The 26,321-nt window shown below is 45.6% G+C and overlaps 1 protein-coding gene across 1 annotated transcript in view; it reads right to left on the bottom strand.

The window, feature by feature from the left end:
- Positions 1–26,321, bottom strand: part of LOC310692813 (uncharacterized protein) — a 105,536-nt gene that overhangs the window by 22,122 nt on the left and 57,093 nt on the right. The window contains exons 37-56 of the mRNA XM_083474107.1: positions 25,945–26,162; positions 24,049–24,245; positions 23,134–23,436; positions 21,316–21,533; positions 20,009–20,170; positions 19,142–19,219; positions 16,929–17,285; positions 16,015–16,371; positions 13,725–13,856; positions 12,937–13,086; positions 11,410–11,526; positions 10,293–10,466; positions 9,708–9,912; positions 9,155–9,321; positions 7,934–8,046; positions 6,540–6,621; positions 4,413–4,550; positions 4,099–4,261; positions 2,020–2,141; positions 1,124–1,270 (exon numbers count right to left, since the gene is read on the bottom strand). Of these exons, the coding sequence (XP_083330233.1) occupies positions 1,124–1,270; positions 2,020–2,141; positions 4,099–4,261; positions 4,413–4,550; positions 6,540–6,621; positions 7,934–8,046; positions 9,155–9,321; positions 9,708–9,912; positions 10,293–10,466; positions 11,410–11,526; positions 12,937–13,086; positions 13,725–13,856; positions 16,015–16,371; positions 16,929–17,285; positions 19,142–19,219; positions 20,009–20,170; positions 21,316–21,533; positions 23,134–23,436; positions 24,049–24,245; positions 25,945–26,162 (3,600 nt within the window). The remainder of the gene's footprint in view (positions 1–1,123; positions 1,271–2,019; positions 2,142–4,098; positions 4,262–4,412; positions 4,551–6,539; positions 6,622–7,933; positions 8,047–9,154; positions 9,322–9,707; positions 9,913–10,292; positions 10,467–11,409; positions 11,527–12,936; positions 13,087–13,724; positions 13,857–16,014; positions 16,372–16,928; positions 17,286–19,141; positions 19,220–20,008; positions 20,171–21,315; positions 21,534–23,133; positions 23,437–24,048; positions 24,246–25,944; positions 26,163–26,321) is intronic.

Here is a 26,321-nt window from a genome sequence, read left to right as displayed (position 1 = left end):
TCAGACAGAGCAGCATGACAAGAGCAATATTCACTTGAAAGGGGGGAAAGCACACCCTAGGGTTAGGAGCCCCTAAGGGACAAAGTGATTAGCATTTAGAGCAGGGGCCAGCAACCTTTTTCAGCTGTGGGTCGGTCCACCGTCCCTCAGACCATGTGGTGGGCTGGACTATATATATTTTTTTGGGGGGGGGGAATGAATGAATTCCTATGCTCCACAAATAACCCAGAGATGCATTTTAAATAAAAGGACACATTCTACTCATGTAAAAACACGCTGATTCCCAGACCATCCGTGGGCCGGTCCATTGCCTACCCCTGATTTAGAGAAATGGATGTAAGCTACTTTGATCTCCTGGAAAACAGCAGGATAGAAAGACAGGCTGTGTTCATATGATCATACCCAGGTATGAACAAGCTTCTTTTCCTTGCAAATACCGTATTTTTCGCTCTATAACGCACCAGACCAATAAGACACACCTAGTTTTTGGAGGAGGAAAACAAGAAAAAAATATTCTGAATCACAGAAGCCAGAACAACAAGAGGGATTGGTGCACAGCAAAAGCAGCGATCCCTCTTGCTGTTCTGGCTTCTGGGATAGCTGTGCAGCCTGCATTCGCTCCATAAGACGCACACACATTTCCCCTTACTTTTTAGGAGAGAAAAAGTGAGTCTTATAGGGCAAAAAATATGGTAACTTCTCTTTGCACAAGTGGGGAAAACAAGCCAGGAAGCCATAACTAACTATACCTTTCCATTACGTGGGAAACTATGGTTAGCAGCTTCCAAACAAGCCCAGGATATGGAAACCATGGTTTAAAGTTAAGTGTAATGCATGTGCCAGCCCTTGTCGCAGGGATGGGAACCTGTGAAATCTGTCTATCCAAGCCAGCATGGCTGATAGGAATTATGGGAGTTGTGATTCAGCAAGATTCAGAGGGCCACATGTTCCCCATCCCTGCTTTACACAACCCAGTTCAATTGGGGGGGGGGGGATTCCATACATTATCAGGCACACACAGCTGCGTTCTGATATCCAGTTTCCAGAACAGGACTTATTTTCGGATAGTTATCTATAGGATTGCACCGTTAATTGCTTTGTGTGATCCATCCGGTCAATTTACCTGCTGGTTGTAGGCACCTCTTCTGCTTTCGGTGAGAGATCTAACCTCCATGTGATTGATGGTGAAGTTAAAAGGGTGAGCCACAGCAGCGTAGTAATAGACACGCTCTTTTCCAAACTTCAGAGAAGAAGATACAGAGACCTGTTGCTGTAATCAAAAACAGAGGTTAAACAAGTGGTGGCAATAGCAATCTCTCCTATTATTGTTGTTATATTTAATTATATTGTTTATTGTTTATTATTTGTTATATTATTAAAAATAATTGTATACCACCCTCACAGGGTGATTTGCAACATAAAACACAAAATGTCTAGATTTACATACAAATGGAAAAGATAACAAATTTTGTATTGTTGAAGTTTTGGGAGGTTTAGACAGGAGAAGGGCTTATGAGGCCAGATAGGCTGTTTAAAGCTATATCGTGGAAACAGCAGGATATTACTAAGCCTTGTCCCGCCCCTCGACCAAAGGGAAGGAGCCAGGTATGTGTGCAAAGGAACTATGATCATGTCCCTTGTCTGCTGGATGGAGAAGAGAGAGGGGTGCAAGAATCTGTGGAGAAGCTGCTCTATTGTACAAGGGGCAATATTTATACATTCCTTGCTCTGTCTATTTTTGCTTCTGGCCCCACCCACCAACAGCATGTGGCCCCCAGAAGGTTGTCTAGACAGCTAGGTGGCCCTCAGGTTGGAAAATGTTCCTCAACCCTGTTTTAACTGGTGATATTGGAGAATGAGCATGGGAGATCTTCTCGATGAAAAACCTGCGTTCTGTGTTTCCATGTTGTCTGAACTTGGCGTGTTGGTGGCCATAACTGAGAAGGCAATAGCTTTCCAGAGCAGGGTCTAAGGGTGTAGCGCTGCATGAGTGGAAAAGCTGACTCTCATTTCTGTTACCTTTTCCTTTGCGTCCCAACCAATGATGACATTGTCTCTGTGGCTACGTCCAGAGTGCTCCACATGCAAGCGGAGCGTGGAGCGCTGAGGAAAAGGGACCGAGAGAGGATGGCAGATCTCCACTGAAATGGAAAACAAGCCACGTTTCCTATTAGACACGACACCCAGTGCTTGGAACAAACCAGTTGGATTTAAGGAAGTTCAAAAATCTCCGAACCACACCTTAAAGCAGTCCCTATAATGGCCAGGTGAACTGAATGTGAATTAAGTTCATTTGGGGGTAGAACTTTGAATGACTTCCACATCATCTTCATACTCTTACCTGTCCAGGAAACACATGATGGGAAAGTTGAACATCCACAGTATCGTTTCAACTAGGGCCAGGGCCTTTTTAGCACTGGCCCCGACGTGGTGGAACACTCTGTTACAAGAGACTAGGGCCCTGCAGGACTTGACATCTTTCCGCAGGGCCTGCAAGACAGAGTTGTTCCGCCTGGCCTTTGGTTTGGATTCGGTCTGACTCTTATGTTTCCCTCCCCTTGTGGTCTTGATTTATCAGCTACTTTAAAATGAGGCTGCATTTTAAATTGCATTTTAACCTGTATTTTAAAATTGCTTCTTTTCTTTTCTTTTCTCCCCCCCCCCTTTCCCCCATTATGTTTTTACTGTGATTTTATTGGTGTTAGCCGCCCTGAGCCCGGCTCTGGCAGAGGAGGGTGGGATATAAATAAAATTTATTATTATTATTACTACTACTACTACCCTTTGAATGAGGCCAATGATGCTGGATTTGAAAAGGTCTCTCTCTGAACATGGGCTTTTCTTTCAATTAGGAACGTATCTGGAGATGTCGGGTATTGAACCTGGGACCTTTTGGGTGCAAGGCAGATGCTCTACCACTGCTATGGCCCCCTGCCCTGGAACAGAGCAAGTCACTTGACTTTCCCATCTTTCTTTCTCTTCACCTGCAACCTGGATACTTCCCCTCTCCCCATAATAGATTTTTATTAAAGTCTGAATATATATATATATATATATATATATATATATATATATATATATATGCAGGTTTTGGTGTCTTCGGGTGTCTTCCCGTGTAAGAGTTGGGGTGTCTAGGCGACGTTTCGACGAGGTCTCACTCGTCATCTTCAGGCTGGTGCTTTCGGCTTCTTGTTACTGGAACAGAGCAGGATCTCAGTGTTTGAGTTCCTATAAATACTGTTGAGGGGGTGTGGTGTATAGCCTCCAACGTTCTGGGCAGAGAGGAAGTTCCCAGGTTAGTGTGCCCAGAACGTTGGAGGCTATACACCACACCCCCTCAACAGTATTTATAGGAACTCAAACACTGAGATCCTGCTCTGTTCCAGTAACAAGAAGCCGAAAGCACCAGCCTGAAGATGACGAGTGAGACCTCGTCGAAACGTCGCCTAGACACCCCAACTCTTACACGGGAAGACACCCGAAGACACCAAAACCTGCATTCCTGTACCCGTGAAAATCTACGAAAGCATATATATATATATATATATATACACACACACATACACAAACACGGTATACACAAAGTTTAATATCAAATACCCAATATCTTTTTAGATTATCAAAGATAAAAAACCTAATCTAAACGAAAACACAAACTGAAAAGGGGAGAAGATAAAAGGAAGGAAAGAGAAAAGCGAAAAGAGAACTTTTGATTCCTCTTCTGTCAGCTATAGGTAGAAAATGATTCAAAACATCCACTCTGAGGTAACACCCAACTATTTTACTTTCTAAAAAGCAATATTTTCTTCAGTCCTCAAACCCAGATATCACAAGGTCTTTTTCTTTTTCATGCAAAAAGTCCATAAAGAGTTTCTAATCTTTACTAAATATCAACAATGATTTTTCTGTAATTAAACATGTCAACGTTGCCATCTCATCTAACCCCAATGATTTTAACCACCCTTCCACCTGGATACTTTTAACAGGAGATGGCAGAGACTGAACCTTGGAAGCTCTGCTTAAAGTGAGTGCTCTTCCACTGAGCTTTGGCCATTTCCCTTCTATCACTGCTTGCCCCAGAGTTTTATAGAAACCTACCCTGCACTTCATGACCTCCATATATCTTTGGGAAGACCCCAGTGTAGCTGCCTGCGAGTTTTGCTTCTTTGCCATCCCATAATGCAACACATCTCAAAGCTTGGGTTCTCTTGCTTTTTTGGTAAGCTGTTGTGAGAACAAGTCGCCTTGGAACGATTGCTAACTGAAATAAAAAAAGGAGAGAGGTGCAACATCCTTTGTTATGCCAAGACTCCTGAATTGTACACCCAGAAACCTCAAAGCGGCTATTCGCCACCCCCTCATTGCCTTGTTGGCATGGATTAAAATACATGTTAAAAAGTGGTCCCACCAACCTGGGGTACACTGTGCATCAATTCAAGGACTTGTGTGTGGTTCCTCCCAGTAAATGCTAACTTTGTCAAAACAAGGAAATCCTTGTTTTCCATCTGGATGGAAATTTTGCCTTCTGCTTCTTTGGTAGAATAATTTATCTAAAGGAATTAAAGAGGATTGTTAAACAACAACAGCAAAAGACTTTGCCCTCCCCTCAATGTATTTCTTCACCAGAGGCGATTTTAGGGCAGTGCGACCAGTTCCCCTTCATTGGGTGCTGAGCTGGGGGTGGCGGCACTGCAGGGCCCTCCAATTATGGCATAGTACATCACCTTGCCAACAAAGGTCCGTATAGTTAAAGCTATGGTTTTCCCAGTAGTGATGTATGGAAGTGAGAGCTGGACCATAAAGAAGGCTGATTGCTGAAGAATTGATGCTTCTGAATTATGGTGCTGGAGGAGACTCTTGAGAGTCCCATGGACTGCAAGAAGATCAAATCTATCCATTCTTAAGGAAATCAGCCCTGAGTGCTCACTGGAGGGACAGATCCTGAAGCTGAGGCTACAATACTTTGGCCACCTCATGAGAAGAGAAGACTCCCTGGAAAAGACCCTCATGTTGGGGAAGATGGAGGGCACAAGGAGAAGGGGACGACAGAGGACGAGATGGTTGGACAGTGTTCTCGAAGCTACCAGCATGAGTCTGACCAAACTGCGGGAGGCAGTGGAAGACAGGAGTCCTGTCGTGCTCTGGTCCATGGGGTCACGAAGAGTTGGACACGACTAAACGACTAAACAACAACAACAACACAAGTGCAAAACGGAAGGCGAGAGACGGATGGGAGGTTGTTGAATTTTGGCCTCAGACAGGGCACTGCTGAAATTTGGAAAACCAAAGTCTTTCACACACACCCTTTGCTGCCACGCACAGGCCCCAGGAGATCCCCAATCCTTTCTTTCATTTTCCTTTATAGCAGGTACAGGACAGCATCATCTGTTATGTGATCAGGCCCTGGCCATCACTCTGAGAACTTAAAGACAAGCCAATGGCCCATTCAGTCCAGCATCCTTTTCTCAAAGCTGCTGACCAGATGCCTGTGGGAAGCCTGCAAGTTTTACCCGAGAGCAGCACCACTCTGCCCACCTGCAGTTCCCCACAACCGGCATTCAGAGGCCTAATGCCTCTGACAATGGCAGAATAACATATTCATCATGTCAGCCTTCTCTAATCCTCGTTTATCCAAGCTGGTGGCTATCACTGCCTTCTCTGAGTGAGTTCCTTCGTTTGGACCATGTGTTGTGCAAAGGACTTTCTCTTGCCTGACCTGAATCTTCACACATTTAGCTTCTGTTAAATGTTCAGAAAAAGTCAGAAGCCCAGGATAGTATAAGTTCCTCAACTAAGTTTATTCAACATTTGTCAGTGACAACAGCTCACTCATAGGAACACAAGAACCAAACTGACTGGACAACACAATAATAAACCTGAGCATGAATTGACCGTTGACAGTTGAAAGTGCATGCGCTTACTTGCCATTAGAACGTTTGTCTACCAACGCTTATACGATTGGTTAGAATGTGCCTTGTAACATAAAATGTGTTAAACCCAATACATAGCAGCTTCATTGGATGCCCAAAGGTTGTACTGTTTTGAGGGAGGGAGAAATTTTATTTATCTATCCCCTGTCTCCATACCATTCATAATTGTATTAAACTTCTATCATGTCGCCTTTTCTCTAAACTAAAATGTCACATATTCTGAAACCTTTCTTCACAGGGCAGTAGTAGCACACAGAGCGTGAACAAGACTGAGTGTAGGGGGGGAGGCTTGTTTAATTTCACTGCACACAGGTGGTGTAGTGACGATAAAGGTTTATTATTATTTTATTATTATTATTATTTATTATTTTATTATTGTTAGTTCAATAGTCTTGGTCATTTTGGCTGCCCGTTTCTGAACCTTGTCCAACTCTATAATATTGAGGTGAGGCAACACAGCATTCCAATTGTGATCACACCATAGTTTTGAATTAACAGCGTGGTGATATCAGCAGTTTTCCTCTCCCCCAATTCCCTTCCTAATGTAAGTTGCAGTAAGATGCAGTTGGCAAAATCTGTGGTGGACGAGACTTAACTGGAGCAATTTACCTTTGAGGAAACTTCAGCCGTGCTGGGGAAATGCTGAAGGAGAAATGGCAGGTTCTGGAGACATCTGATATGCAATTCTTCACTGGAGGAGAAAGAGAGAGACTCTTCAATCAGATGTGCTAAGGCAGAGCTTTCCAAACTGTGTGTTGCGACACTTTAGTGTGTCGGCTGCAGTGTGTAGGTGTGTTGTGCAATTGCTCCCCACGCTCCTCCCTAGACTGGAAAAGGGTTAGTTTAAACCAGGGGTCAGCAAACTTTTTCAGCAGGGGGCCAGTCCACTGTCCCTCAGACCTTGTGGTGGGCCGGACTATATTTTGGAAAAAAATATGAACAAATTCCTATGCCCCACAAATAACCCAGAGATGCATTTTAAATAAAAGGACACATTCCACTCATGTAAAAACATGTTGATTCCCGGACCGTCTGCAGGCTGGATTTAGAAGGCGATTGGGCTGGATCCGGCCCCTGGGCCTTAGTTTGCCTACCCATGGTTTAACCGCTGGTTTGCTAGTAAAACTGAATTACTGTGCCACGCAAAATGATGTCTTTCTAAAATGTGTGTCACCAACATGAAAAGTTTGGAAAGCTCTGTGTTAAGGGATTAGCTATCCCTCTGAAGATGCTTTTTGGCTGTCACCACAACCAGGTGGGATTCAACCAGCAAATTCAGGGTTTGCAAATACAGCTGGCTTGGTGCTCTTGTGCAACAAACCTGCTGCTCCCACCTTATCCTTGTGTGATAAGGAAAGTATGGAAAATACACTGGAAAGTATGGGATAACACTTGCTCAACGCAACATCGTCTAACCTCTCCACAAACTAATCCGAATGAATGCTTAATAAATAACAGACATCATCTAACCTCTCTATCTCAGTAAGTGCCAGCAACCCACCATTTTGGGAAGTCAAAGAACAGTGGACTTCATTGGATTATAGCCAACGCTAGTCCAACTCAGAACAGACCCACAGGAGCAACCAAAGTCCATTAATTTCAGTGGTCCTACTCTGAGTAAAAGGGACGCGGGTGGCACTGTGGGTTAAACCACAGAGCCTAGGACTTGCCCATCAGAAGGTCAGCAGTTCGAATCCCTGTGACGGGGTGAGCTCCTGTTGCTCGGTCCCTGCTCCTGCTAACCTAGCAGTTTGAAAGCAAGTAGATAAATAGGTACCGCTCCAGCGGGAAGGTAAACAGTGTTTCTGTGCACTGCTCTGGTTCGCCAGAAGTGGCTTAGTCATGCTGGTCACATGACCCAGAAGCTGTACGCTGGCTCCCTCGGCCAATAAAGCGAGATGAGCACCGCAACCCCAGAGTCGGTCACAACTGGACCTAATGGTCAGGGGTCCCTTTACCTTTACCTTACTCTGAGTAAAACGCCAAAGCCAACCTCTTCTTACCTTTGCAACTTATTTCTAGCCCTGAAAACAAAGAAGAGATTCAGATTTGGGTCACAAGCCAGCTTCAGGGATGCTTCTGTCTTGTTTTCAGACAGGATCTCGAGGAGTGTCAGCTGAAGGAATAAGCAGGAGAAGAGAAAAGACAACACATCAATGTGGATGTGTTCACGTGGAATCTAACAGAAGCATTGCAAGGTCTTGTTACTCTTTAATGCTCGTACCATTTCACACTGATGACTGTTTCAGAAATTCAGCCCGGCCAACATCCTGGGGCACACCCTGAGCTGATGCTGCTCTCTCTCACAAACCTATGATGGCCTGGAGGAAGGGCATCTCAATCCTACATCACAGTGATTTCAGTATTCCAGCTTTCTTTGACCCGCCATGATCACAGAAATCAAGCATGTGTGTGCAACTTTCTGTGATGCGCAGAACTCCTGTGTACCTCACGGTGTCCAATTTATGTGACATCATTTAATCCAGTTTTATCTGTTAAACAAACAAAAAAACCCTGCTGCCAATGGCCCATTGGCAATATCAAGGCCCCATCTGAAAACACCCTTATTTGATGTTGTTGCTGTAATATTTTAATGTTAGGTGGTTCTTCTTTTTTGCTGTTTAGCGTATAAACTCCATGGAGTTTTCTTGGCAGGGATACTGGAGTGGCTTGCCGGTTCCCGCTCCAGGTGTATCACGTTTAGTCAAAACTCTCTACTATGACCTGTCCATCTTGGGTGGCCCTGCATGGCATAGCTCATAGCTTCTCTGAGTTATTCAATCCCCTTCGCCATGACAAGGCAGTGATCCATGAAGGAGAAGACAGGAGTGCCTGGCATGCTCTGGTCCATGGGGTCATGAAGAGTTGGACACAACTACATGCCTAAACAACAACAGTATACTGTTTGACTGACTACTTTGAAAATAAGTACCTTAGGTTGGGAGGATAGTTTTTTCCTGAAACCCTTTTTTATTTAAAAAAAACCCCAAATAAAACAATGAATTAATTAATTAATTAATAACAATAATTCTATTATTTATACCCTGCCCATGTGATTCCCCAGCCACTCTGGGCAGCTTCCCAGCACATATAAAACACAATGAAACATCAGAAAATAAGAACTTCCTGTTACAGGGGATTGTTTGCTTTATTTCTGGCAAACCACTTAGAGGTTCTGTTTACAACTGAGCAGTAAATTAATTTTGTTAAATAAATAAAAATACCTTAAGGCTGAAAGGGAGACCGTGATGCCTCAGGTAACCTAAGGAATGTTTTACTTCTGCTGTGAGTTCCAAAGGGCCACGCAGTTCAAAGCCAGTGAGGACCTCCACAGTGACAGCCACACTTTCGTTATTAAATAGCCCTTGAAATGCTGCTTTGGCTTTGTTTTCTGAAATACAACAAAATGAAAAATTTCCACCGCCATTGTCCAGTGTATGGCTTAAGGCTACACAACGTGCTTCTTTTTTTCGAGAATTTTTAGGGCCCAATGGTTTTTTTAGAACAGGGTGTGGCCCATTGGCTCCACACGTTTCTGCACGCTGCTTTGAAACGGGTACCTGCCAATCACCTGGTGTCACTGTGACCGCAGGTAACTCAAAGGAAAGGATCAGGAGCTTTCTCCAAGCCTTGGTTCCCCTGGTGTTGTTGGACCACAACACCCATCATCCCTCGCCACCGCTCCTGCTGGCTGGGGATGATGGGAGTTGTAGTTCAATAACATCGGGGGAACCAAGGCTGAGAAAGGCTGCAGGACATGGGCAACATTGACTGTACCTAGTTTCTGTAGGAAGAAGGTCAAATTGATTGCTGCGGGGTATCTGGATGTTATCACCGTCGTAACATTATGCAGACTGCAGCAAAAGGTGTTGCGTTGCTGCTTCACACGGATGGAGTGAGTGGTATAGGTAATAAGCGTTTGTCCACTCACGGTCTGGATCCACCTTTCTTGAGTGGTATTAACTTCAGAGGACATTATCACCTAAGAGAGATACGTGCCTTAGAAGCAACTCAAGAATCATGAAATGTTCAGCTCCAGCAAAGAAAAGGAAGTGTCTGATTAGTGAAATTATCTTTCAATTGAACTCTGCACTCATAATGCAGCTGTGGATTTATCAGTCCATTTTACCATATTTTTCCTTGTATAAGATGACCCGTTTTTTTAGAAACCCAAAATTAAGAACTCAGTATTTCTTGAGTTGTTGAGCTTTTTTCGACAATCACCCACCAGGCGACGCCACTGCATTCATTATCCATGTATAAGATGACCCCAAATTTTTGCCTGGTTTTTTTTAAGCAAAAACCAACATTATACACAGAAAGATATGGTAAATGAAGAACGACAAGAATGACCACACATACCTGGACGTTTTCTGGGATATATGAGCGTAGCAACCACGACCATTTGTGATTAAAGTTCCCTGTTAAATTTATCCTCCTTTCAACGGCTTGTATTTGCCCTCTAACAATTATCCAGCATGAACCATACTGAATCTTCACTCTCAGGTTCTTAACATCCACTAGCCCAGCCACAGCCTGTATGGAAAAAAGCATATGTGTTATGAAAAGGATTGGAGAGTTTTCCTTTCCCATTTGATATATAATGAATTGGGGGGAGGGATGTTTAAAATAACTTTTGTAAAAAACACACACAACCAGAAGCTTTATTATTACAAATTGTAGGTACCAACATTCCAAAGGACCAGAAAAGACCATGTATGCGACAACAGCTGCACAGATGTTACTGGCCCAGAGATGGAAAGATGACAAAGTCCCTACCAGAGAGGAATGGCAAACCAAGCTGCTGGACTTGGTGCCATGCTGAAATGGCAAAACTGACTAGAAAGCACAGGAACCAAGAAGACCAAAACTTCAACAGTGAATGGGAAAAATTTATAAATTATCTAGGAGACCACTGTAAGCAGATGAAAACATTACCAGGATTTTAATAATGCTTGTAATGCAGTGAATATTATGGAGAAATACAAATATGGATTATGAAATAATATGCAGTTGAGAGGGTGTACAATAGGACCCATGAATAGGGAAAGTGGGAAGTCCAGAGATTTGGAGAAATCTCTAAATGTGGATATGTAATTTGAATTGTTATAATTTTATATTTGTAAAACCAAATAAAAATTATTATAAAAAAGAAAAGGATGGGGTTTTTTACATTTCTCTCTCTCTCTCTCTCTCTCTCTCTCTCTCTCTCTCTCTCACACACACACACACACACACACACACACACACACACACTGTGGTTTTAAAGGATGTCAGGTCACACCCACACCAGACATTTACAGCACATTTAAAGCAATAGGCTTCCCCAAAGAAGTCTGGGAGCTTTAGTTTACCCCTCACAGAGCCACTTCACCTCCCATGATTCTTTGAATGGTGAGGATGTGACCTGATTTGTACAAGGCAGCCAAGTTAGGCTGCTGGACAAGCATGTCTATACACAAACAAACAAAACCCCTACCTGCAACTCTATCTTGTCTTCTATCCACAGTGCTTGCAAAGTTTCTAGATTATGTGTGAGCCTGTAGTCAAGAGAGATGTGGTCCAGCTTCTGTGTAAAGCTCAGTTCTTCTGCGATCTAGGTTTTTTAAAAAAAGGGGGGGGGAGAAGAAATGCATTAGTAATATGGGTTGTGTGCCCTGAACAAACCCTTTTGCTGAAATTAGAAGTCAGCTGGAAGAGAAATGGGGCCAACCCCAGACATTTTGCTGCTTGAGGCAAAAGACCAGTTAACATACTCCTCCTTATTCCAGTGGTCTTCAATTAGTCCAGACCTGAGGCCCAAGCGGCAACATGGGACCCACTTTCACATGTGATTGATAATTAAAAGTGCTAATAAATGTGTACTAAAGGTAAAGGGACCCCTGACCATTAGGTCCAGTCGTGGCCGACTCTGGGGTTGCGGCGCTTATCTCGCTTTTTGGCCGAGGGAGCCAGCGTACAGCTTCCTGGTCATGTGGTCAGCATGACTAAGCCGCTTCTGGCGAACCAGAGCAGTGCACGGAAACACCGTTTACCTTCCCGCCAGAGCGGTACCTATTTATCTACTTGCACTGGTGTGCTTTCGAACTGCTAGGTGGACAGGAGCTGGGACCGAACAACGGGAGCTCACTCCGTCACGGGCATTCAAACCACCGACCTTCTGATCAGCAAGTCCTAGGCTCTGTGCTTTAACCCACAGCACCACCCGTGTCCCTATGTGCACTACTAATCCTAAAAAGGCAACCCACATTAGTATATGCAGTGTTTCCTCAGTTTTACTACTAAATGAAAACTAGTCCCGCAATGTGGCAGGAAAAAGACATGAGCACGTGGTTGGCCAGATATATGTATTTCATTTAAAAAATGCCTCCATTTTGAGTGTTATGCTTCCGATTTGAGTGTCACACTTCTGTTTTGAGTGTTACGCTGAGGTCTGTCTGTTTTTGCTATTTATTTTTGCATTTTTGTGGCTTTTTGTTTTGTTTTTGTGACTGTGTGGAACCCAGTTCAGCTACTGATTGATTGTGTGGCTGCAGTACATTGTTTATTGCTTTCATTTTATGGGTCAATGGTCTTGTTAGATAGCAAAATCCATGTTAAGTTGCTGTTTTAGGGGTTGTTTTTAAAACTCTGGAACGGATTAATCCATTTTGCATTACTTTCTACGGGAAAGCGCACCTTGGTTTGAGAACCCTTTGGTTTTGGAATGAAGTTCTGGAATGGATTAACTTTGAGAACTAAGGTGCCATTGTAATGGTTTTTATATGTTGTTTTCACTAATAGATGCATTTTAAGGCAAACTTTTGCTTATTGCCTTTTAAACGTGCTGGGTGTGTGTGTGTTATTGTTTTGTTATTGTTTTAACTATTTATTTTGTGCTTTTATCCTGTATTTTTATCTTGTGAGCCGCCCTGAGATCTTTGGATGAAGGGCAGTATATAAATTGTTATTATTATTATTGTATACATTATTTGGATATACGCTACTAAAAGGGAGGTGCGGTTACCTGCTTGCCGTCCACGCTGAACTGAAGCCACCTCTTACAAATGGTGCCATTCTTTTCTGAAATTAAATCCACTACCGTCCTGGCAGGTATGCCCAAACGGAGGCTGCTTTTGATATTATGGGTCAGCAACGCATGCAGCTCTTGTCTGGTCTGTGAGAAATTGTATCAAAGAAGATCAGGTGAGGAGTGTGGGAAAGGCCCGTTTGCCTGCTGTCCTGGGCATGGGACTGGCCACAGTGAAGAGACACAGGAGGCCTGCAGTAAAATGTTGCAGCATGGAGGGCTCCCATTCCAGGTTCCAACCTGCCAGCCATATCACCTTCCAAGATATCCCATGCCATTTCCCTCTCCCTTCCAGGTGGGTGTAGTCTACTGCGGATGCCCCTTTTGTAACCATCTGTAGCTCCCCATTGGCTTTACTTGCACATGATGCTAAGACATAGTTTGTTTTAACCATGGCTTGTTCAACAAACTACAAGCCGTCGCACAGATAAGCAAATGAGCCACGTATCTATCCCCACCAAAGGTTTGGCTAGATCTACACAGCTAAAAAAACAACAATGCTCCGAAAACGCCCTGCAAAAAACCATTGTGAAACTCACAATTGAAAATATCACTGAGTTGTGATTTCAGCTCCGGTGTCACATTTATAACGCTGTATTTTGACTAATGTAACTGACTCTTTGGTTCGTTTCTCAGCTGCCTTGCACCTTTCTAGCTTAGTAAGTGTCTGGGGAGGTACAGCAAATAGAAAAACAATCACTTAACATGTCAACTTGATTACTTACAGCCATTGCTTTTAAAACGAGGAATCCATGTAAACTATGTTCACCTGCAGTAAACAATACTTGAGAATCCAGGTACGTTTTGTTGATTAAAATATGCCCTGACCCATCTATTTTCACCGGGACTCCAAGATCCTGCCATGAAATAAAATATTCAAGTTAGCTTCATAAAAAAGGGGGTTTAATAACAGTGTCTTAACATGGCCTGAAGCTGGTTCATGGAGTTTTACTGCACAAGAAGATGGAAGCCAACTACTCTTCCTCCTAAATCTCCAACGGCATGGAATTTATGTGTAAGTGATTCAAAGTGGAACTGTGCAATGTGTCATCATTGGCTGGATTGTGCCTTCCACTTCTCTAAAGAGGGGGAAGAGCCATAGCTCAGTGATAAGAGCATCTGCATTGCATGCAGAAGGCCCTACTGCCAATCCTTGACATCTCCAGGTAGGGTTGGGAGAACCCACTGTCTGAAACCCTGAAACTCCCCATCGATGTACAGAGCTAAATAGACCTATGGTCTGGCAATATAAGGCAGCTTCTTATGTTCCGAGGAAGGGTTACAGCTCAGTGGCAGATCATCTGCTTCGCATGCAGAAGGTCACAGGTTCAATCTCCGGAGTCTCCAGGTAAAGCTATGAGAAAGCTCAGAAAGACATGGGAAAGACCTCTTCCTAGGAACCCAGGGAACTGCTGCCAGTCCTGGAGAAGATGAACAAACAGGCTGACCTCATATAAGTCAGCTTCCAAATTCATGCAAAAGACTTAATCTGGATCTTCCAGGTTTGGAATCTGGCAACATGTCCTCCTCGTCTTTAGAAATGTCTTTAGGGATTACGATTACGGCTTGGATTTGTTCTGTTTTTCATTGTGTGTGTCTACAGATGGAGCATCTGCATCATAATGAAATGGAGCATCTTGTCAAAAGGGGACGTCCTTTTCCATGGCAGGCAGTACCTGTATTGCTTTGCAGTTGTTCTCTACTGATCCTTGTCATTGGAATTGGTTTTCTGCATGAAAGGCCAAATTGGCTTGGAGTTGACGAGGGTTTGACTCAAGGTCTAAGCTAATGTCATGCCTGATCTGTTTTCCCACAATTTACCGACAGCTCATTTTCTTCTGGGATCCCTCTTGGGGTGACAGACCATGTGGCACTTCAGTTTCTAAAGTGACCTTAGCCTGGCACTTGATCCTCACTTCAAAGTGAGGGCGCTCCCTGGCACCCATCTGTCTGAACGGATCCAGTCAACGGTGAGATGCAGAACGCATTTCACAGCCTGCAAAACCCATTTGGAGGCTACTGTATCACTGTCAAACGGTCTTCTTCCTGGGTACGTCTTGAGGAACAAAAATGATTTCATTTCAAATGCAGGGATCAACAGATTGTAATTCTGTTCCTCTGGCCAAATTTCTCACAGATTTTTTTTAAAAAAATCTAACAGTGATTATGCAGGTGAGCTGCAGTGAGACTCTTAAAAAACAGACTTAAAAGCTGCAGCTTTAAAGAGGGTATGTTTGATCAGAGAAGTGGCTAGGGCTAGGAGAAAGATTTTATCCTATTTGCATTTAAAGCCAAATCTATCAAATTCATGCTTCCTATATATACATGAGGGCCGAAATATAACCATCAATCAAGATTCAAAATGTGATTTAATCTGCTGGCATCTGTACACAGGCAAGACCTTTTCCTCCTCCTCTTCCTTTTATTGTTCAACACAAGTTGAGTTTTTATACACAATTCATAACTTTATAATGGTATTTGCTTCATTTCAAAGCCAATGGCAGGCACAGCCATCCCCTGACTGGTTGTCAAGTAAGCAGGCAGGCAGATGGGTCCTGGCTGAGGTCAGACTGAGGTTATTGGGGCCCGAATGGGCCAACCTCCTGCACTGGTGCCATCCCTGGCAATCTCCTGTCTCACATTACCATCCACTGTGCTTCTCCAGGGATGGAATAATGCAGTGGTTCTCAACCTGTGGGTCTCCAGATGTTGTTGGACTACAACTTCCATCATCCCTGAACTCTGGCCTTGTTAGCTAGGGGTGATGGGAGCTGTAGTTCAACAACATCTGGGGACCCACAGGTTGAGAAAGGCTGGCCTAATGCAATATTTGTAATATAAATGCAAATAAAGACCAACATTTGTGCCATTGAGTGAATGGCAGGGTCTGCCTTTAGGTGTAAGACAGCTCTCTCTCTTTTTTTTAAAGCTCAGATTGATTATCTGAAAAAATAATCAAGCCAGTTTCTAGAGTCCCATGCTTTGATTTAGAACCAGAAAGGAACCAGGTACGACCTGCAAAACTGTACAATCTGTTTCCATCTCCAGGGCCCATTCAGTCTGGTTCCAGGGTCTGATTTCTCCTTGTGCTTCAAGCTTGCAGTTTCCATTGTGCAGCAACAGAAGTCCGTTGAGGATGGAGCCATTTGTCACGGAGAGATGGAGTGAGTTGTCCGGAGGCAGCCCTAGATCGTAGAGGTAGGGGAAAGAGTGACCCAGCGATCCTTGCATGGTATATTTGTCTACAGAAGACACCTCCAGCTGCACATCAGCTGTTTTGCCATCACACCAGAAGTGTGTTGCTAAACTGACATTGTAGATGTTCATGAGGAACGAACCCCTGGAGACTAGTTTCTGGGGTAACTCCATTTTCTAGGAAAGAGAAAAGACAGGGGAGAGCTCGGTTTAGTCTTAACCTATGTAGAATCTATTCTGCAGAGCACGAGTTGCCAACCTTCTACACCCCCGGGGAATTTCGGATATTTGAGGGAGTACTGTGGGTGCCACTCTCACTTTTTGCCCCTATCCCAGATCAGCCTCGCCCTCCCCCCAATCAGGAGATAGAAAGAGAGAAACTGTAGATGCATGCAAACACTTTGCTCTTCCAAGGGATCTGGTAAAAGTTGGCTCCAGAAGAATTAGTCTGAGTCTTGAAAAGCACACAAAGCTGAAAGAGGAAGTGGGGAAGGGTAGAACTCTTCCAGCTTCCTCCTTCAACTCTGTACTTTTCAAGGGAGAAAAAGGTAACTAATCTCAACACCCCATGGCAAAAGGGACAGTGAGAGAGCTAGGTAGGTGTGGGTGGGTTTTAAAGTCCTCATGGGCACCAAGGGAAGACCTCAAGGGCACCATGAGGGGCCTGCTGGTGACCCCAGCTCTAGAAAATATGCTCCAACCCATCAGTTGGGGTGGCGATAGTAAATAATCACCTCCAGAAGGTCACATTTATTTAGAAGAATAACTTTCCATTCTGCGGCTGTGACTTCACCCTCTGAATTCACTTCTCCATTGCCTGTTAACTTGCATTTCCCAAGTGTGGCCTCCAGAAGGCCTTTGTACTCGTCCCCTTTCACAGCAGCTGCTTTTATCCTGTTCTCCTGGGCAAGACCTAGGGAGCTGAGGTAAGGCCAGGCATGCCTGAGGCCGATTTCCAAACTGTGCTGAGGGTTGCAGGCAGCGTGGATACGGAACTGAGCAAAGGTGGCGTTGGAAATGACCTCTCCAATCACGTCGGCTGTGCAGTTGGCAGTCCTCACTGACCCGCTGAGCAAAACTCTCGTCGGTGCCTAAAACAGAGAAGAACGAGGCTGTCGGCTCGCTGCAACCAGCGGGCAGCATGCTGATCTGGAAAGATGCGCTGTTGCCTTCTGCCATGCACATTCTAAAAGCGGGGGTGAAATCTGCCCCCCCCATGCCCATTGATACGGCCCTTGAAACTGTTAGTTTCTGTTTGCCACTGAGCAGCTGCTTGGAGTCACAGGACTCTGTTTACATTCCTGGGATTCCATACTATTGGAAGTCTCATGGGAGACTAGAGACGGATGTGACGTTACTGGTTTCCTGTTTGTTCCTTTGTTCCTTTGTTCAGTTGCTCTCTGCTTTCATAGAGAGAGTATGTATTTTCTGACTGCGTAGCTTGGAAATAAAACTCTTTACAATGTAACCCAAACCTCTCGTCTCTTCCCTGTGCTGGGAACTCTGCTTAATGGATGGAAACGTGCCTTGGAGCCTCATCAAAGGCTCAAGGTCGTTAATTATTCGTCGGAGGCGATTCCAGAGACTCGGTCGGAAAATGGAGCTTTATCAGCTTGGCCGAGTGGAGATTCCGACAGAAACTCCCTCCAGGCAGCACTTCCTCCCCCCAGCACTCCCTGATGTTGATTCCTATTCTAAGTGATTTTACCTGTCCTTGCACTCTGATCACACCTCTTGCTTGCCTGGACAGAGGACAGAGAGGTGGATGTCTGTGGAACAGGCAGGTATGCAGTACACATGAAGAGGCCCAGCAAAAAAGGCCTTTCATGTTCTGGCTAGCAGAAGCTCTGAAGAAGCAAAAGATGCCCTCGCGATCGGGACATGCTTCTTTCTACCGGGAAAGAGGGGCAATGGCTGTGAACGGCGAGGCTCCATGCTGCGCCAGGCTTCCTTCCGAACCGTCCCACGCCTGAAAGCCTGCACAGCCCGCTCATCAGTCCCAAGCTCATGTCCGCTCCGTTCCCCAACTGGGAGACTCCACATAACCAGTTCCTGGCTGGGAAGCCGGCCTTAGTCCATGTTGGGACACGGGGCTGAGCAGCCAATCCACCTCCAGTCTGGGTCCCCAAGCACCCATCGCTACCATTTGCATTGGCTTCCCATCCACAGTGCAGTTAATTTGGGCTCTTATGGAAAACGCATCAAACACCAAAATCCCATTGCTTTGCACCTCTTCTGGCACAGACGTTCCTCTCTGTTCCTGCTCCTCCCAGTGCTGTAACCACACCCAAGTGATCTCTGGCGGGCTGCTCTGCAGCAGGAATTGCCCGCTCACGATGAGGCAGTTTGGACTGCTTTCCATGTCTAGCTTACAAATGAGGCACATTTCCCGGGTTTCACCTGTCACTGCCAGAGAGAACCTCCTGCTGCCTTGGCTTCTAGGGCAACCCCACACTTTGGGGTGCCACTCCACTGCAGCCAGGAAGGAGCCCTCACATTTTGCTCTCAGTTTAAGTAGCCCGAGCCCTCGGTTGCTTGAAGATCTCACGTTGCCTTCATAAATGCATTTATTTGTACCATAGACCCCTCTCACCTCTGCTGTGAGCATCAAACTGGGGATGTGTGGGTTCGCCAAGGAGACAAACCTACGCCACTTTAACAGGGGTTCTGCTGCCACTTCTAATTCAGAATGAACCCCCCACCCATCTGTGGTGAGATTAAACACAGTCATACACTTATTACCCATTGGATTAACAAGTGTTTTAACCTGTAAACTCCCTGGGATGTTGAGTGAGCAGAGATACTTGAAAGTCTGCACCCAGAGGCCGTTCAATTCATATTGATCTCCATGCCTTAAACAACCCCCAATGCTCAGACTCTCTTTCCTGCAGCTGAGCCTCCAGAGAGTGCAATGCTGTTGACCAAGCTTTGAGAATGAACCTTCTACCTCCACTGAGTGATTTGCAACCTCTCCGTGACAATGGCCAGAAAGCTGATGAGATGTGGATTCTCCGTCACACTGGACCTGCAGAATATCAGTAAAAAAATAGTAAATTATCTAATGGCTACAGAAATGTGGAGAATGGAATTTAAGGTTGGAAAAATAAGAAACCGAGAGAACTGATATTGGCAGGTCCGCCCATCCCTGGTAAACACACCCACTCTCACACAAAGCTAAAATGAAATATAATTGCAGCAATGAGATACTTCGTTTTCTTTGCTGCAGCTCAACATTTCACAACGCTTGACTTCGGTGTCCACCCAATACTATTATTTGTCTTGTTGCCTGCTATTTAACCCAAGTCACATAGCTTACAGAACTATTTACAAATCTTACGTTCATTCCAATGTAAAGGGACCCCTGACCATTAGGTCCAGTCGCGGACGACTCTGGGGTTGTGGCGCTCATCTCGCTTTACTGGCCGAGGGAGCCAGCGTTTGTCTGCAGAGAGCTTCTGGGTCATGTGGCCGGCATGACTACGCCGCTTCTGGCAAACCAGAGCAGTGCACGGAAACGCCATTTAACTTCCCGCTGGAGTGGTACCTATTTATCTACTTGCACTTTGAAGTGCTTTCGAACTACTAGGTTGGCAGGAGCAGGGACCGAGCAACAGGAGCTCACCCTGTCGCGGGGATTCGAACCACCGACCTTCTGATTGGCAAGTCCTAGGCTCTGTGGTTTAGACCACAGCACCACCCGCATTTACAAATCTTACGTTCATTCCAGTGTAAGGATGCGCCAAAACAATGCAAAAGAAGTCATTATTTTGGTATCATTTGCAGACTTAACAAACCAGCAATGTGGTCAACTAACCCGTACTAATGGTGGAATGGTATGAATCAGGAGTCCCACATCATGGTAAAGGAAAAGGGAAAACCCTGAGGTGCTATTGGTGCCTTGCTTCTCCAATTCAATCTTGAATTCTTCTTCACCAGCCTGGGCTGCCACTCTCATTGCCATCTTCTCGCTGAAATTCTAACCAGAGGGAAAAGGCTGATGTGCAGAGAAGGACCAGGCATCTTAGTGGGCAATAATACTATGCTAAACAATACTTAGCCTTTCAGCCGCCACCCCCCCCCCGTGAACTGCCTTTCATCTGCCGGCATTCCAAAAATGGTCACAGAAACTACACATCTTTGTACCCAAAGTGTTTTTGCCTGCCTGGAATGAGTGCATGAACTTTTATCAAGCCTCTTGCTTCCCTGGGTGGAGGATGGAGAGGGGTCCCTGAAGAAAGTAGCCTACTGTACCAAAGTAATATTTGCATTGGTGGCTCCACCCGCTTTTGCCTCTGGCTCCAGCCACCACTGGAATGTGACCCCCAGAAGGGAATGTTGCTCTTGGGCTATTCTAAACAAACTTTAGAACCCCTGTTCTAAAGTCGTCGAGTTATGTGCTGTTATGTACTGAGTTGAGTAGGATCCAAAATGCAGCAGTCTGATTGGTCCTAGAACAATAGGACCTAGAATGCAGCAGTCTGATTGGTCCACAGGAGCCACCCAATCCAGCTCCAGGTGGAAGTGAATCAGCAACCTGGAATTAGCCAATCACGTGGGGCCCATTGTATAAATAATGTAAATAAAGCAGACATTCTGGGGGAACTTCCATTCCTCCTCACCACTATGAGCTGAATAAAGAGCATGAAATCCATTCTCGACTCTGAATATATTTCATGCGCTAAGCTAGCAATTGTGTATGGGGACTTTCCAAAAATTCATATTCCAAAAATTTGGTCACCCCAATACCCAGGGATAGCCAGGGAAGGAGAAGCCCAACCCCTGGAGGGGAGTTCATTGCCGCTATTCTCTGGACAGGTTTAGAAGCCCTCCAGAAGAACTCACTCAATATATCAGAGAAAGGCAGGATGTGAGGAGGCGGGACTTCCTGTCTTTGAGGCAACATTTGGTTTATAAGCAACCCCTCTCCTCTAGCCATGCAAACAAAAGGCATTTCAGGGGCACATTCCAGCCAGGTAAAAGCCCCCAAGGAGGGCATGGGGCAAATTCAGCCTGGGGAGGGGCATGGCCCAGAAAAGGTCCTGAGGGCCAGAAAGAGAGATCCGGAGGGCCACTTTGGACCGGAGGTTCCCAACCCCCAGTCAACACCATTGTTCTCCTTACTTGGTAATGGCAGGTAGACTCTATGCTGAATGGGATCCCATGATTCTTCAACTCTGGGATGTTGTGGCTGAAATTTGCAATGATCTGGGCTTGAAGGGTTTCCGAGGGCCGCCGCTCGGCTCCAGCTGCTGCAGCCATCTTTCTGCTACCGCCTTGCAGCTTCAGAGTTACTGTGCGGTTACTACTGATGTGGCCATACGTGGCCAGGATGCTACTTTCTGTGGGAAGCCGAAGAGAAAGAGGGAGATTAAGCAAAGCACATTGGATGCATAGAGACACATATACAGACATGAGTCAGGACCAACGGGTAGCTTGCTTTGGGGTTTCGATAGGTGATTAGTTGTAAAGGCACATTCTGAGTCTTCAGAAGCTCAGGGGAGGGAAATCCTTTCCTTGTTGAGGGCCACATTTTCTTTGGGGTGTGCTGTCAATGGAAGCATGCTGGTGGGGGGTAGGACTAAAACAAGAGGTGAGAATGGCCCAAGTCAAAAGTGGGTCAGATACCTCTTCTATCTCTCTCTGTCTGCCATTCCCTTTCTGCCTGTTTCCTGCCATCCACCTCAAATTCCCCTAAGGGCCATGCCATGTTCCAACAGAGCAGGGATACTAAATCATATGGGGAATTCAAATGCTGCCCTCCAGACTCTCCTCAGGCTAACACCCTTTACTAGCTCTGCTTCACATTCTCCTTGAGGGTTTTTGCCTTGCTGGAATGGGCCTTTGAACTCTGAAAATGCTACCACCATGCCCTAGACATCATGCCCCTATGTGAAAAACAAGTAAGCTATTGCTATTTTGGTTTTGTGATGCAAGCCTATAGGATTTCAGGAGATTTGTAAATTCGCAATCACAATATGGATTTGGACCCAGGGCAGCTTGGAATGGGTCTGGATTGGGTCCAATGCAGATTTACAAATCCGGGCCACAAATTGGCTCCAAATGTTTCTGCGTGTCCATGCACAGCCCTGCTAGAAGCTACTGCTTCTTTTTTTGGGGGGGGGGGGGAACGGCAAGGAAAGATTTCCTTTGCAGAACTCAGAGCAAGTCAACCCCATTCATTCTTGAATCTGCTCCAAATACTGTTAACAGAAGCATGAAAGCTCATTCTCCTTGAGAGTGGCTGGCAAGGAATTAAACACTCATTCATATTCAATAGCGCCATTATGCCACTGGAAAACTAGAGAAGACTCTTCAAGGGTAGAGCCTGTACTTTGAAGTTGTAACTAAAAACACCCCTGTACTTTAAAGCTGACTTCAGAACTATTATTTCCCCTCTGCTTTGAGGTTTGGGATTTTTATTCACTGAGATGGCTCCAAGCCAGCTGAAATTATTGGAGTTTTTTAAGAATCAGTCGTCCCCCTCCAAACCCACACTGTGAATTAAATTGTACCTTAGAACTGAAAGGCAAGGATCAAAGCAAAGGTATAATGTAAAAAGCAGGCATTGTGGAAACATGGAAACAGCCCATTTCCCCTACATTTGCTTCCCCCCCCAAAAGAGTTGTTTTAAAGGAAACTGAACATAAAAGTGGGTCCTTATGAGAGATTCAGGCACTTGCACTTCAAATTCAGTGTCTCAAAAGTGGGATGTTGTTTCATTCTTTCTCTCAAAGAATCCTGGGAACTCTCGTTTACCCCTCACAGAGTTATAATTCCCAACAACCCTTAAGAAACAAAAGCGCCCAAAATGGAAGGAGATAGAAATTTAGTAGACTATTTGGAGAAGTGCAGGCAGTCACAGAGTACTTCTCAAAGAAAAGGAGCTACTCTTTCCAAATGGCATTCTATTGATCCCGAGTATTGGGTTGCATTTCATACCTGTGGTATAGAAATTACTGATGTTGTGGGCGGGCATCCCTGAGGCTCCAAGATGCTCCAGAATGATGATATTTGAGATATTAAGATGGAGAGCTCTCGTGTCCACCTGGATACTGGCCAAACCCCTCTGGATTCCTCTTCTGAGCTTGAGTTGCCCTTGGAGCTTTGCCTCTCTTGGGAAAGCCCAGCTACCATTCTGTGTCACAGCCACTGCAATGTTATGAAAGCTCTCGTTTCCAAACACATTTCTGTTCCGGATGTGCGCTCCAAACACCGACTGGTTAACCATGATGTTCATGATGCCTGTTAGACAGAAGGAAGGCCTCGGTCCAGTATTTCTGAAGGAGCGTCTCCACCCCCATCATTCTGCCCGGACACCAAGGTCCAGTGTCGAGGGCCTTCTGGCGGTTCCCTCACTGTGAGAAGCCAAGTTACAGGGAACCAGGCAGAGGGCCTTCTCAGTAGTGGCACTCGCCCTGTGGAATGCCCTCCCACCAGATGTCAAAGAGAACAACAACCACCAGACTTTTAGAAGACATCTGAAGGCAGCCCTGTTTAGGGAAGCTTTTAATGTTTGATACATTACTGTATTTTGATATTTTGTTGGAAGCTGCTCAGAGGGGCTGGGGAAACCCAGCCAGATGGGCGGGGTATAAATAATAAATTGTTGTTGTTGTTGTTGTTGTTCCCAAAATGAATACCTACAGCCACATAGACAGTCTGGCCAAGGCTACTTGATCCAGAATGTGACCTGATTCCCCATCCTGTCTTGGATGATGACATCCATTGGTTTCTTTGCCTGCACCAGAACAGGACTCTGACTGCAGCCTATCTTGGACCTCAGTCAAGGCCAGACAATGCCCTCCCTCTCAAGAAGGATGAATGCTTGTTCTGAACCTTGCAGTAAAGCAATACCTTCACGGATGTTGTTTTTGTGCTTGAGAGAGCCATCCAGGGAAAGGTCCTGGGGTATGACGTGCTTTAAGCTGAGAACATTGTGCCGGAGACTGCCATGGAGGGTCAGCACCAGACCCCCTTTCTGCTCCTTGGATCCCACAACGCCCAGGTGAAAGGCATTGTGATTCAGCTTCACTGCAGAAGACAGCATAGCTCTGGAGGCAAGAAAGAAGGCAATGCAAGCAGTCAGTAGATATAGCCATGGAAGGACAGCTCAGTGATCTTCACTGCTGAACCACGGCTACCTACAGAAGGGATGGGGAATCTATGGCCTTTGTAAAGGCAAGAGGATAGAGGGAGGGCAGTTGCACTACATGCAGCAGAAGCATGTAACTGGCAAACTGGTTTAATAAGTCAAGGTTCTTGGCTTATCATGACATATAAAGAGCCCGCTGGATCAGGCCAATGGCCCATTTAGTTCAGCATCCTGTTCTCACAGTGATCAGCTAGATTCCTGCGGGATGCTTGCAAGCAGGACCTGAGCGCAAAAGCACTCTCCCCATGTGTGATTCCCAGCAGCTGGTATCCCAAGAGCTACCGCCTCCAACTCTGGAGGTACAGCATAGCCATTGTGAGCCAGTAGCCACCAACAACTTCATCCTCCATGCATTTGTCTAAGCCTATTTTTAAGCCACCCAAGTTGGTGGCCCTCACCAGTGGTGTAACGTGGGTTGCCAGCACCTGGAGCCAGGCGGAGGGGCGGACAGGAGGGAAATGGACAGAGTATGCATGTGCTTTAAACTGGCTAAGGCGTCACCCAGGAAATGATAGCCGCAGAGATAAGAAAAGAGTTGTTGCATTATCTGGAGAGGCCACTTCCTGGTTTGTATAAGGAAGCCATTTTCAATGGATCCCAGTGACGGAAGCATGCAGCTGTATCGAGGTAGCACCGGGTGTTGAAATTTTGCACCCCTAACAAATTTTGCATCTGGGGCAAGCACCCCTGTCACCCCTATGCTGTGCCGCTGGCCCTCACTACCTCTTGTGGGAGTAAAATCCATAGTTTTAAATTGTAGCCACGAGCCATGCAAAGAGGTACTGCCCTCTGTCTTGGGCTGGGCATTCCATAGCTGTGGGGCCATGAGAGAAGAGGCCTTGTCCTGTTCCCCATTGTCAGGGAACTGCCATCGGAGCTAGAGGTGGAGGGAAGGCTCCAGAGGGATGGCGGAGAGGGTCCCAGTAGGGAGAGAGGCAGCCTGTCCGCTGGGGAAGGAAATCAGCGTAACACCAGTAGAGAAGGGGGGCAGATGGGGGAATCGGAGAGGAGGCTCCAAGACTCCTCGCCGGAGACCAGCGGAGAGAGTACGGGTACTCCGCTGCCCACACCCTCCCTGCGCTGAAGACTTCCACGCAGGGAGAGTAGGAGGAGACTTGGCGTCAAGGAACTTTTGTGCTAGAAGAAGTTTAATAAACGCCCACTGACGGATTCTGCCAGCGACTGAGACAGTCACGATGCTGGAGGCTGTTCAGTCAGAAAGGGTTTAACCAGGTAATCTAGCCAGGAGTGGTGGCAACTTACGCACGAGCAACCCCTAAACCCATTACACCCATCAACCTTCCAGCTCTTACTGGCAGGCCAGAGAGCAGATTCAGAGCTGAATAATCTGAGCTCAGGTATAGAACCTATTCTGAGTGCCAAGGCTTAGCCTTTAACAGGTGGAACAGAACAGCAGTGTAATTTCCCAGTGGGGCTCCATAGTTCTGTTATATATTTGAACATCACACCTGATTATCTTATTAGTTTGCTTTGAACCATATTTTGAGTTGTGCTCCCTTATTTATTGTATAACTGATGATGATATTTGGCTACAAGATAAAGGTTTGGGCTACAGCCCCAGCTGCTGCTTTCTTTACCTGGTTGGTGACATCTTGCCATTGAACTGCACCCACAAATATCTGAACTGTGTCAGAATTGCCTGTCTTAGGAGAGCGCTCACTCTGATGCTTCCGGCATCCTTCCTCATCTCACCATTGAAGTCCGCCTCCAGCAACACAAGATCCTTTCTGCCGGAGTGAAGGCAAAAGGATCCATTGACACCATTCCTGCTGTATCGGTTTGTGGTGGCGTGGGCCTAAGGGGAGGAAAAAAACAAAACAAGCAATCCATGGGTCAACTGGGGCGCAGCCCGACCAAGGATAAGTCCCATCCTCCCCCACCCCAAATCTCAAAGCCAAATCTGTCAATTTTTTTGTTTCTCTCAGTTTCTCTTGTTTTCCAAACTTACATTACA

Source organism: Podarcis liolepis, assembly GCF_965112155.1.
Source record: "Podarcis liolepis genome assembly, chromosome: 14".
In the NCBI taxonomy this organism is placed as follows: Eukaryota; Metazoa; Chordata; class Lepidosauria; order Squamata; family Lacertidae; genus Podarcis; species Podarcis liolepis.
This window is presented reverse-complemented; position numbering and strand designations above follow the sequence as displayed.